We start from the raw sequence: 13531 nt of genomic DNA, 5'->3' as shown, positions 1-13531 counted from the left end.
AAACTGGCTGATGAATCAGGCTAAAAAAAACACAAGCGCAAGCAACAAAATCCAAGAACACAACAACAGCATACATCTTTGTGAGCTAGAACCTGTGGTTCAACGAATCTGACCTCTCTCCTAATGATGTTTATGTCGAGGGCAGGATTCGAACCACCAACCTTCAGATCAGTGGACAAACGGCCCGACTGAGCCTTCTGTCCCTCCCACTGTTCTTTTTACTTGCTATAAAAGAAGAAATTTTATTGGAAAGCAGGACTTTTTCAACATTAGTATGGGAGAGCATGAGCTTTAGATCAAATAGAAATACAGCCCTGAATGTTGGTTACTATAGGTTACCGTGGCGATGATCTCTCTAGGCTTTATTATACCTTATTGCTGTCCATCTCTCCATCTCTCTGTACAACCATCTTTGCCCACATCTACAGACACTTGCATAAATCGGCTTCATTCCAGACATGAGTAAAGCTACTTCAAGGACATCTAAACAGTGTCTGGCCCTCCGTGATGTCCAGGCAGGTGTCCAGTTGGCTGCGTAAAGACAATGGCTTCATCTACGTTCCAAGGGATTGGAAATGTGGTCACAATGGAGGCGCAGTCGATCCCATCTGATCCACAGGCAGCAGAAAACAGGGCCCAGAGATTTCAGTCTGAGACATCTGATGTCCTCATAGACAAAAGCAGGCTGACCCCACACTACCCTGGTGTGATCATGGGAAGACTGGGATTTACATTGTATTTTATTGAACAAGATTAAATTAATTAAAGCGAAACACAAGAGCCAGGTTTAAATGTCTTGATTGATTTTGTTGACATTGCCTAAAAACTTTTTTTTGTTTGTTTTGTTTTGTTTGTTAAAACTGTAATAAATCAGACTTAGAATTAGACACCAAAAATCCTTCTGTGGTTTTTCTCAAACTCTTGTTAGGTAAAAGAATGAAAAGTGTGAGGCTTGTACATACAACTTCAAGGTTTTAAGGGGTGATCCTTATGTCCCTATGGGGGGAAAAAATACATTTTGTGAATCTGGCCTTTGAAGTTACAATGCCCCATAATACATTTATAGAGGCAAGTTGATTAAATAAAATATTAAAACATCTTTTAGTGCAGAGAGGACAATTTTGTTGTTTCTAAGAGCTTTGCCTGTAGTGCCTCACCTTAAACCAGCTCCACTTTAGACAGAAATATACACACTTGAATGAAAAGATTCATTAACAACAGTGCATAGAACAGGGGTGGGCAGTTATTTTTTTCCCATGAGAAACAGAAACTATTGTGGAGCACCGGGCCAAAATGCTTAACTAAATTCTGCATAATACTAATTCTATTTCTTTATTTTTAAAAAAAGCGGTAAATCACATTGTTTTGACAAGCTGGTAAGACTGTAAGAGTTTATATTATGACTAAGCAATGAAAAAGTGAGGTTACCTTACAAAAAATGTCATTTAAAAAAAACACCTCTTAAATAAAAGCAATGCAGCTTTAGTCCATGCATGAGGTCAAATTATAAAGTATGTTTATTTTGTAATTCCAAAGCTTAAACGGGCTGGTCAGAGTCAACTAAAGGGTCATATGTGGCCTGGGAGCTGTACAATGCCCAGGTCTGGCATAGAAGGAATTTAAATACAAGATAATATTCTCAGAAAATATTGAATTTTTCATCGATCAACCCCAGGATTAAAATTTAAATAATATTCTTATAAATTAAATAAATGCATGCACAGTTTCGAGTGATAGTTGTGCCAATAAGCAAACAACATTATAATATGTAGATTAGAAAATAACTTAATATGAGCCCTTTAAATGTTACTCGGTGGGGCTAAATATATACTGTAGTTACATGTAAATACACATTAGAAAAGGTTGAGCAGATGCATTCTCTTGTGTGTGTGTGTGTGTTGTATGTATGCTTGTATGTGCATTGCTTGACATAACAGCGTGTATCATTCCCCTCATAGCTCACTGCTCTTTTGTCCTTTAGGTCTGTGTTGGGTCTCGACAAAGAATCTGACCTGGTTCACATGGAGGCCCACACTCCAGACGGCAGTGAGTTTTTCTTCAACACCAACACACAAAAGACACCACTAATGATTAGGTTTCTGAAGACCTGCATTCCACTAAAGTCACACATACCGAAAAAGGAACACCGCTAATTAACATTGTACACTGTGTTTGAATGTCAACTCTGCAGAGTTTTTCTATAAGAGACGTAGGTGAAGCTTTTAATACCAGAGATGGCCAAGATTCAGTCTATGAAGCCATGTGATTGACAGCCAGCATGGCCTATTTGTGGCGTAATCAAAGTGTAAGGCAACGGCGTGTGCATCGAGGCAAATTAGTCAAAGAAAATGTCAAGGAATCAAGGCATGCTTTACCATTACACTAATAACCCGAGGAAGCAGCCAACCACATGCCCATGAACTGTTCACTGCAAAAAAGGAAATATAGCATGGATTAAAATAGCTTAAATGCAGTGCTGGCTGGTGGTGTAGTGCTTGCAAATGAATCTTTATCTGCATTTTAGTAGCTTTAACTGTTGACCGTTTTACTGTCATGACCTGATACCCCTCTTGATTAAACTTAAAAAGGGGAATAATTACAGTTCTAGACTAGTTATCTTAAATATCTCAAATTATTGAAATTAGTAAAGCCTCTTAGAAATTAAATGAGTCTTTAAAATCTAGTCAGGAGAATTGCTTTTGGAACTTTTGTTATGACATTGCTGACTAGATAATTGAATGTATGTATTTATTCCATGTGTTACTTGGCAAGACAGTAAGCAGTGCAATATAGGAGTGAAGAGAAGGGAGCGGCATTCAGCATACAAGTCCAAAAGAGTAGTCTTAAGTAAATTTAGACACAAACTTAATCTATTTCAGGACACATTTAAGATAATTTGTTATCACTTTATAGTAGCTACATTTGAATTAGCCTCAGAAAAGCAAAGACTTATTTCATGAAGAAATTGTTTATTAAGAACTGTTCAAGCTTAGTACTTAATTAAAGTGTTGTGGTCAAGAATTAAGGTTAGGGTATTAGTAGGTAAATATAGAATTTGATATTCTTTTTGTTGGATAAGAGCGTTTGTTTACCTGCTTTACATGTTTTGGCTACTTCCGCTTTTGAGGTGTAGTGGCACGTGTTGTAAACTGCTTTACTTGGTTTTGTCAGACAGGGGAAGCTCACGCCCCTTACTGTCTGATGCCTTCTCCAGGACAACATCCCACATGTGTTATAGGGTGTATGCTCCCTCGCCACGATTTATGATCCTTGGCCCTCGTTTTTGCAGCCATCAAGACCTAAATACAAGGTCCAAGGAGCATAAATTGTGACTGATCATAACTGAAACATGTAAAACAGTTCAACAGACTCTCCTGTCCTGTCAAGTCTAAAACTGAAGACAGAATGAAACTTTAACAAAGATTGTAAGTAAGTCGTTACTAAGCTTGAATCACTCCTAATAAAATGATTAATTTAGTCTTTGTTCATGCTTTATTACCGCTAGTGTAGTAAGTGTTATTGATAATTTCATTAGAAACAGGAAACTCATATACTAATGGGGTTCAATGTCTTAATCCAATTCTTAATCTATATATGTATCTATATATCTATATCTATGTCTATAGTTGTTTTTTTGCAGTGTACGGTAAGTTTTGCTGGTGACATTTCCTTGTATAGCATGAAGCAGGTAGCAGAGTGACTCATAAATCTTGTATTGGTGTTCTATGGCAGATGTTCAATACGTGACATGCCGCGCGCTGCTGTGCTCCGAGACCAACAGGGAGTACCCATTCCCCGGGTACGTCGACATCAACTCTTTGATCGTTCAGGATGACTACATTTTCATACAGGTAGGTCGCTCTCTGCTCCGTGCGGGGCTATATGTGAGCTTCTGTGGCATGGAAACGAAGGGTGAGTTTCTTATGGCTTATTAGATTTAGAATTAGACAAAATGTATTAATCGACAAGGGAAATAATTTAAACATATTAGCTCACACATCACCAAATATTATAATAACAAAGAGCAACAATATAAATGGTTATAATCAATTCTAAATAAGTAGCAAACATAGCAAGAGATTGGTGTTAAATAAGGCATAATTATATAATGCATAAAAATAAAATATGGAAATACAGTTATACAAATGCATCTCGTACAAGAGGTCATAAGGAGAAACAGTGCAAAGATGATATGATGATTGACAGGTCATAGGGTTATCTGTTACATAAGGGTTAAAGGTTTTAAAGGCCATTGTCTAAGAAATTTGATAATTATTTCAGTTTTTTACTCTGTTACATGTTGTTCTCAATTCCATTTGAATTTTATCAAATGATTGAGCTTGAGTGAGTCATAGCCATTTTGATTTTCCATGTAGCAATATGATTAGGGCTGCAAGTATTAATAGGAAAGAACATGACTATTTTAATAATTGCTTAACCAGAATAGACTGAAAACACCAGACAGAAGGTTGCATCACATCACAAAGATACAGATTGCGATTTTATCAAAGATACACTTCATTTTGCATTTATCACATTAAAATGAATTTATACAAAATGAAAATTGAATTGAAAAATAACTGATTACTAAACTATTAACTGCAGCCTTGTAATACTGTTACAGTTGTTGAGTTGAGTTGTATTTTGTTTCATTCACACATTTTTGAGTAATTTATTATGAGTGTGTGTACATCTCCAAAGCTGAAAATTCTCTGTTCCACCTTGTGATGTCATGAAGTGGTAGTTTTCAGTTTAAAAGCTCCCTTTGACCTTTCGTTTAGAAGAGATTAGCCAGTGCTGAAGTTAACCAAATGATCTTAGTGAAGATTTAAAAACAGAAGTGAATTTAAAACGACAAAGGAGCACTTCCTGTATTACCAGATCACATCACAAGGTGGAATAGTGTTTTCAGAGATAAAGGCTAATCCTGAAAGTCCAGGGTTTGTGTGTTAAACATGTTTGAATGAAACAAAACACAACTCCAGGTATGTTTTTGATGAGGAAACAACATTGTAACAAAGATCAGAAAATAGTATAATATGGGCCCTTTAATGTTGATTGGCCACACGTATTTGACTCCTCATTTTGGTAGTCTTAACAAAAATAAATTAGTATTAGTATACAGGCTATACATTGCTGTATGCAAACAAAAAAAATAGAACTACAACATTCATGGTCTAATAGCAAAAAACGTTCTGGATGGCGCAAAGACCAGTCCAACTCCTTTAATCGATCTCATACGCACAAGTTCAAAAGTGAGACGAATCAAATTGTGAGCTTATACCGTCAAAACAAACCCACACACGATGGAAGGGTGGAGCAGTGATCGATGCGGGGGAACCACAGGCACTTTGAACTTTAAGAGGAATTGGTAGGATTGATTTCTTTTTTTTTTTTTCTCCTCCGTTCCTATCAGGCTCTGTGGAGTGTGGCGCATACGTGCAGTAGAGATGTAGACGGAAGAATGGAGGAAGGTTAGGGTTGAGTGCTTTAGTCTACCATAGCTACTCGGAGGAGGTCAGAGAGGATAGAGGGCCCTTTGCACAACTACTCTGTTTTATTGTTGTTGTATGTATGGTGAGGGAAGTGGGTTTGAAAGTTCACTCACAGATCACCATTATTCCATTCTGTGTAGTTAAATGCAAGAGAATGGCGTCAGTAAACGTATACAGCAGTGAATCTGTGGTGATGACTGAAATAATAGCTAAAAAAAAACCAAAAAAACCTTCTGGTAGAGTGTGTGAATACTGCTTATCTCCATGGATATAATTTTGCTTTGGCTTGGCTGTTCCTGGAATGTACTGAGACAGACAAGTGACTCCTCCAGGACAATTAATAGATCGGATCTGTGGGGAGGCGACCCTACTCACAACAAGACAACCACAATATTGACACCTCTTAATGAAGAAATACAAATTAATTATTTTAATTCCAGACATGTAATAACGTCTCCATGGAAACAACCAAGAAGTGGATCGTCCATCTTACAGGAGCACTGTGTAACTTTTGTGGTGGAGGGTCATCTGCTTGCCTCCATGGTGATATTATTGTTTTGCTTGGGATGTTCCGCAGTATGGCATTAAACAAATAACAAATATTTAGCATTTATTTAAACAGATGAGTTTTTGTTTTTATAATTACCACAAAACATGTATTCTTACTGTGCGTTGGCCCACTCTTCAGATCTGACCTGTAACTTGTCTCCATAGAGATAGTCAAATTAAATGCCATACTGTAGAACATTTCAGGAAAACAAACATAAATACATAAATAAATACAATACATCTATATGGAGTCAAGCAGGTGGCCAACCCTCTACCAGAAAAGTTACACAATGCACCTTTAAATGTTATTGAGAAAAAATATTATTTTACAGTATGTATACTTTATATATACTAATAAAACTACTACTCAATATGAGGCCCTTCACTTACTCCTTCAAGAATCTTTCTATTAACTCCAACTAGAGTGCATATTTCCCACAGTTACTTTATTTTTACAGTAAAAATATACAATTAATGTATATTATATATATAATATAAAAGTAATTAATTATTCAGTGTTATCGATATATATCAAAATCCTGAACACTCATTCATAAACAGTGTATTGTCAAGTTTATGTACGTAGGCTGGATTTAAATGTGAAAACTCATTTGCACATTACTAAAGCGCGTAATATTCAAAGTGACGAGGAAATGAAATGCATTCCAAAAACTGTTACTCAGCAGCCAAGATTACCGTTTGTGCCATTCAAATGATGATTAATCAGGCAGCAATGTGCAAATGTATGCTATTTCTCAAATAAAATGACCCTTTATTACAGCACAGAGGGTTTGCCACTCTGTTCGTTTACTAATCTGCAAAACAGTGTGGTAGTTTAAGTGCAGTGCAAGGCAAGCTTCTTTAGGAAAGTAGGTTTATTCTAATTTCTAAAATAAATAATTAAATACAAATAAGTAAATATAATTACCCAATCTGCAGCTGTAATGACATTTGCAATAGATTGTTGAATTTTAGACATCACAGTATGTACCTGGTGAGACAACAACAGCTTTGAGAACTAAATATTTGGTTGCAGATTAATTATCATACCTATCCTAATGCATTTTTCATAAGCATAACAAGTGTGCAAGTGGCCAAAATAATATAAATGTGATAAATGTGAATACTAGCAATTTGCCAAATGGTTTGTCAAAGCCAGAAGCAAATTAGATGGCAACCTTAACAACCTTCCTCCTTTCACAGTTTGAAAATGAGATCCCCATTGTTAAAAGTCCTATATATGCAAAATGAACTCCTGTGAGCTTTTCACCATGTTATAATGTTGCTACCTCATCATAAACATACCCGGAGTAGTGATTTCTTTCATTCACACATGTTTGAGAAATCCTGTACTATTAGGCTGTCTACACCATCAAAGCACAAAATCAAGTTAACAGCTCTTTTCACCTTTTGTTTAATAGATTTCGGGGCTAAAATAATCAAAATTATAGTAGTGAATGTGTATAGAGTTTAAAAACACATTTGAGCACAAGTCTGAACAGAGCATTTTGTGTTTGAGAGAAGAACTCAGCCTAAATATCCAGGATTTTTTTTTGTGTTAAACATGTGTGAATGAAACAAAACACAACTCCAGGTATGTTTTTGATGAGTAAACAACATAATTAAATAGATCAGTACATAAATGTCCCTTTAACCATGATGAACAAAGACTTTTTTATCCCTTTATTTACATATTTCTTGTATTATTTCATCAAAACATTCTCACTCTTCCCTTACACAACCCTTCTCTTCGTCTCCCCAAAGACTCTGTCATAGGCCATAATGTTATTCTTGATCGCTGTAACATATCGAACACATATTGACTGCCCCCCTCCTCAAAAGAGTGCCACCAGTTGCTATTGAAGGTTTTAATGAATTTCCTGTCTACTTTGATGAGTGCGAGTTGCCATGGGATCTCACTTGGCTGTGTATTTGTGGATCAACTGCTGCACCTTCAGGCTAATGACAATTCTCCACAGCGACCACCCATGCGTTTTGTGCTGCATAAGCTAACACCTAACCACGTTCGAATGTTTGCTATCGGGTCTGGACCAATAAAGGACCACTTCGGGTGCACTTTTTTGTTTTTTTTTTCTCTGAGAACGGTAGATGAGGCCCGCTTAGGCGACGTAAAGATTTCTCCTGACAAAGAATAATGAGACTATTGATCGTCCTACAAGATATTTACCAAAGTCTATTTTGAAACCACCAAGAGCATTGACACCTGAGAGAGGGCAGCACCTTCTGAATGCAAGCCAAGAGACCTCAATTCACAGGGTCTGTCTGGGAGGGAAATGTTACTCTGTGGAAATGTAGCCTTAAAGAGTGACCAGAATTAAATACATCATGTGTCCTGCTTTTAACATTTGGGAATAGAATAATGATGTCAGTGCATTTTAGTTTCATGATGCTAAATTTAAACATCTTATATTGCACAAAATGAACTCTTGTAAGCTTATAGTCATGTTATAATGCTGTTACCTCCTCAAAGACATACCTGGAGTTGTGTTTTGTTTCACACACCTTTAATCTGTCTACACCTCCAAAACTGAAAATGTTCTGATCCACCTGACATGTTGTGGTAGTTTTCAAGTTAACACCTACATTCTACCTTTTTAAGAATGGCAATTCTAGGGTTGAAATTATCCAAATGATTCTAGCGAAGGAGTTTAAAAGTGCTTCCTGTATTACCACATGACATTACAAGGTGGAACAAAGGCTACGTTCAGACTGCAGGGTTTAATGCTCACTTCAGATTTTTTCAATTAAATGCGACTTGTATGTGATCTCCAGTGTGAACTTTAAATGCCCCAAAAATGTCCCGCATTGTCCTGTCAGAGCCAAGGGTGTGCTCAGTGTTTATAGAAGTCACCTAAATGCTGAGCTTGTCTCCCAATATCCAGTTATTTCTAAAATGGACAGGTCCACAGCTGCTTTGTTTTTTAGAGTCTTTAGCCTCCTTGTATTTGGATTGCTGGCTCTTTATTTTTCATTGACATTAGAACCAGGACCATCTGTAGTCACGCTCGAGAATTTCTTTGGCAATCATTTCAAAAGTCGCCCGTTTCCAATAAGATCCCTCCTATTTGACCTGAATACAGTGATCTCTCCAAATATTATTAACTCACTAACCTCGCTGTCCCTCCATTGACTAGACTCTGAGCCTGACGTGTAGGTTGGCTGAATGTGACCTGGCCATTCAGACTAAAGTCACATGTCAAAAGATCGGATATGTATCGGTTTTAGGAGCACATATTCAAGTGGTCGCATAAAAAAAAAAAAAAAAAAAAAACTGTCATTAAAAGATCAGATAAAGGTCGCAAAGGGGCGAAAAAATTGGATTCGGGTCACTTCAGGCTGCAGTCTGAATGTAGCCAGAATGTTTTCAGTCTGAGCTAAGAATTCTTAGAGCCTAAATATGTAGGGTTTTTGATGAGAAAACAACATTATAACATAGATCAGAAAATAGTCTTCCATGGCCCTTTAACTGAATTGAATCTGTTTTTTTGGTGTTTTGCAGGTGCCTACCTCTGGACGAGCCACCTACTATGTATCATACAAAAGAGAACAGTTTATACAAATCAAACTGCCAAAATATTCACTTCCAAAGGTATGTCAAATAAATATGAACACAAAATATGCTAAATCGTAAAATGCCATAAAACCATAGACTGTATAAATACATAGCTAACCTGCTAGCCTTTGCTTTCCAAATAGGAAGTGAGCACAGTTGCGCTTCTGGCTCCATCTACTACATCGATTCCAATTGGCTTTATATTAAAAACTGCAACTCCTCTCTGTGTAACTGCTGCTGTCAGGCTTTTCATTCTGATCCTGTAATGTTCCTATTAACCCCCTCTATATGATCCTGGGCTTTTTATTTCATTATTTTGTATGTAAATCAAGATATGAACATATATAACAGTCAAGTCTGATTGACAGCATTGCTAAACCAGCTCTTGGGCTCTCTAAATTTGTCCCTATACCTGCAGCCTCAATACCCAACTGTGTGTCTTTGTGTGCAATCATGAGGCTGTTGTGCTCCTCGTGTGTGGTGTCACTGTGACCCTGAGCTGTTCTGTCAGATCATAACCACTAAACATCAGCAACACTACAGTAACAGCAAATAAAACAGAGCATCAGGGGCAGATGGAGTGACGGACACAGAGGCACAACATACATACAGAAGGAAATAGCAAAAATAATTATTACTCACATCTTGTAAAGTTGTATATAAATATAAACTGCAGCATCTCATCCTCATTATCCATAGAATTTGTCCTCCACAAATAATAACTTCCAGTCCACAAAACCGCGCTATTAATCCAATATGAAGCATTCTTCGAAAGTAAAAAGGCAGGAGTAGTTCCTCACGTGTGTCTGTTTACATCCACACAGCACATAGATTGTAGATGCATATTAGCGATAGTGATGCTATTTTTCTTGTGTACTTTATCACCAGTCTTTTTTGCTTTAAAAATCATGTATCTGAAGTACTGCACCACATTTCACAAATAATAATAACAGTTTTGACTAACGAGTCGTTTTACTGTAGAAAGGAAACAGCAGACGTGAGGTGCACTCACAGCTTTTTAGCCTGTGGTCTGCAGCCATATCCCACTGTAGTCTTTTCGATTGGACATTTTAATAATTCTTATAAAATTCTTGTGTCTGTGGTGTGTGCTTTTTATTACACATTTAAAAATCATTTAAGACTGAAAAATCCTATAGTGTGTGGCGGCCTTTACTCCACTTTTTTATACAGTCTCAAGTTTCAAATTGTACTTCAAGCTATATTTTGTCTCATGTAAACCAAAATCAAAAAAGTATGTATTTGCAAAATGGTCAAGGAAACAAAATATTTTAAACTGTATAAACTTTGGACAGGAGAGCTATCTGCTTCCTGGAGCTGATCATGGTGCTGAATTGTAGTGTTTCAAGGAGAACAGAGTAATTTGGTCGATCAGCTGAATAATTGGCTGGACATGCATCTCCTATCTGTACACACACTCACTCCTGTATTTAGTTGTAGTACCTTCATTTTACGACTTAATGTGCCTTGCCAATAATTACACTGTAAACTCCCACACCCTCTCAACTTTAATGTGCTCCCCAATGACAAGCACTATGCAGTAACTTTTCACTTTTCAAACATTATAGACAATTTTATGCATTTCCAACTTTTCAGAACTAATTGGCAGCAACATTCACATGCACAAACCATCTTATCTCTTACACTTAATGACATGTTTAAGTACCCTGCATATTAATGGTTTAAGTATTTGGGTTTTCAGGGTGATTTGGTGCTTATCGCTCTGGAATAATTTATGCACATTCATTTAAAAAGTCCATTAGGTCCTAGACACTTTATTAGCATTTTTATATTTCATTACTTGTTAATTGCTGTCCATAGAGTCGCTGTATGTCAGATTTACAGTGCATGACCGCTCCCGTAGGGTCAGTATGTTGCAATCTATCGACTTTATGGCTTTTGCTATAACTTTTTATAAGTGATGTTCTCTTGATCTTGTGTAGGATTTGCACATTGTGAGCACAGATGAGAAGCAGGTTTTCGCAGCAGTACAAGAGTGGAACCAGAACGACACGTACAACCTCTACTTATCCGACACAAGGGGGATCTACTTCACTTTGGCCATGGAGAACGTCAAGACCACCAGAGGACTCGGGGGCAACCAGAACCTGGATCTGTATGAGGTACTAAACCGTTAAACAATCAACTAACAAACATGCATTCAGAGAGAGGAGGGGTCTGGAATGTCCCATGGTTTAGCATTAAAGGTCTGTATCACTGTAAAACTGACTCCTGTGAGTTTTAAGCCATGCCATAATGTTGTTGTCTGCTCAAAACCATGCCTTGAGTTGTATTGTTTCATTCACACAGTAAACCTTTACCAGTCTATCTACAGCTACAAAGCTCAAAATGTTCTGTTCTACCTTGTGATGTCATGAAGTGATAGTTTTCAATAGTATTACCACATGACATCACAAGGTGGAGTGTTTTCAGTTTGAGAGAAGACCTAGACTATATATGCAGGTTTCATATGTTAAATGTGTGAATGAAACAAAACACAACTCCGGGTATGTTTACGAGGAAACAACATTATAACATAAATCAGAAAATGGTGAAATGGGCCTTTTAAACTTGTCAATCTTGCATTTATTCAATTGCAAGTGTTTTTATTGCTCAGAAATACAATTATAAACATATGCTCTTAGTTTGAGAAGGGCTCGCATCTCCATAGATCTAACATATAACTCAGCAGATGGTGCCACCTGCTCCTCTAAAGTTTTGTTAGCTACTGCTGCTAGAGTAATCTGAATCTGTATATGGGTGATCGATAATATCTACATTTTTATGGAGGGTTATCTCAGTGATGGCACTCAGGGGATGAGTTGGCATGCCACGTGAAATGAGCTAAAATGTATCTACTGTATAAATGCTGTGGTTGAGGTTCCAGACTCAAACAAAATGATTAAACACAAGGTCAGAAATATAATATTATATAATATTATGACTAAAAGATTTCATTGCAAATTTGAGTTTATGCTTCACTTTGCTGGTGGATGTGTGAGTGACTGAGATAGGTGGGAGTAGGAGGCACAGGTAGGCACAAACTGACAGCCACTGAGTCTGACTAAGGAATTCATTATTTCATGAGATCTTCCAAAATGGTTTATAAAAGCTCTGTATAACATTTCTAGATCTGCAACTAAAATTTCTTTGAATCTGTAACTCTCTATATGACTTCATTTCCATCTATTTTGTCTCCAAAAAGAAAATATTTATTCAATGAAAAAAAAAGATGAACAGTGTTTTTCCTTCTTTTCCCCCCCCAAAAAAAAACAAAAACCTGCAGTTCATTCTGTGTAATAATGTTTGTTAAGTCAAGTTTTTTGGTCCTAAATTAAGACCATTTTAATTGTGATGCAGACATGGTTTAGATTAGGTTTCTAGTCCTTGTTTTGTCATGGTCTAATCCTGGTTTTGTTTTTAGGGTTTAGGCAAATGTGAAAGCATCCTTAAATGCCATTTTCTAATGTATGTTGTAATGTTGCTTGCTCATCTAAAACATACCTGGAGTTGTGTATTGTTTCATTCACACATGTTTAACACACAAACACTGCATTTTTAGTATTTTTTCTTTCTCTAATGGAAAACCTTGTGATATCATGTGGTGATACAGGAAGTGCTCCATATATCTTCATTAGAATGATTAGGAACATTTCAGCCCAATCTCTACTAAACAAAAGATAAAATGTAGGTGTGAACATGAAAAGTACCACTTCAGGACATGCAGGATTACTCCAACATGTGAATGAAACAAAACACAACTGTAGGTATGTTTCTGAGGAGGCAACATTTCAACATAACTTAAATCTCACTCAATTTTGCATAACAGAGGGCTTTTGAGATACCTTATGTGCGTTCTACAAAATATAAATCAGAATTATTTGATTTCTGTTGT

General features: G+C 36.7%; 1 protein-coding gene across 1 annotated transcript in view; it reads left to right on the top strand.

Annotated features, from left to right (window-relative positions):
- Positions 1–13531, top strand: part of sorcs3a (sortilin related VPS10 domain containing receptor 3a) — a 379316-nt gene that overhangs the window by 281332 nt on the left and 84453 nt on the right. Inside the window, exons 6-9 of the mRNA XM_020926320.2 lie at positions 1982–2046; positions 3733–3851; positions 9565–9654; positions 11580–11759. Of these exons, the coding sequence (XP_020781979.1) occupies positions 1982–2046; positions 3733–3851; positions 9565–9654; positions 11580–11759 (454 nt within the window). The remainder of the gene's footprint in view (positions 1–1981; positions 2047–3732; positions 3852–9564; positions 9655–11579; positions 11760–13531) is intronic.

This window comes from Boleophthalmus pectinirostris, unplaced genomic scaffold (assembly GCF_026225935.1).
Source record: "Boleophthalmus pectinirostris isolate CB_2022bp ecotype Guang Dong unplaced genomic scaffold, ASM2622593v1 HiC_scaffold_22, whole genome shotgun sequence".
NCBI lineage: Eukaryota > Metazoa > Chordata > Actinopteri > Gobiiformes > Gobiidae > Boleophthalmus > Boleophthalmus pectinirostris.
Note: the sequence above shows the minus strand (reverse complement) of the source record. Positions and strands in the feature narration are given on the sequence as shown.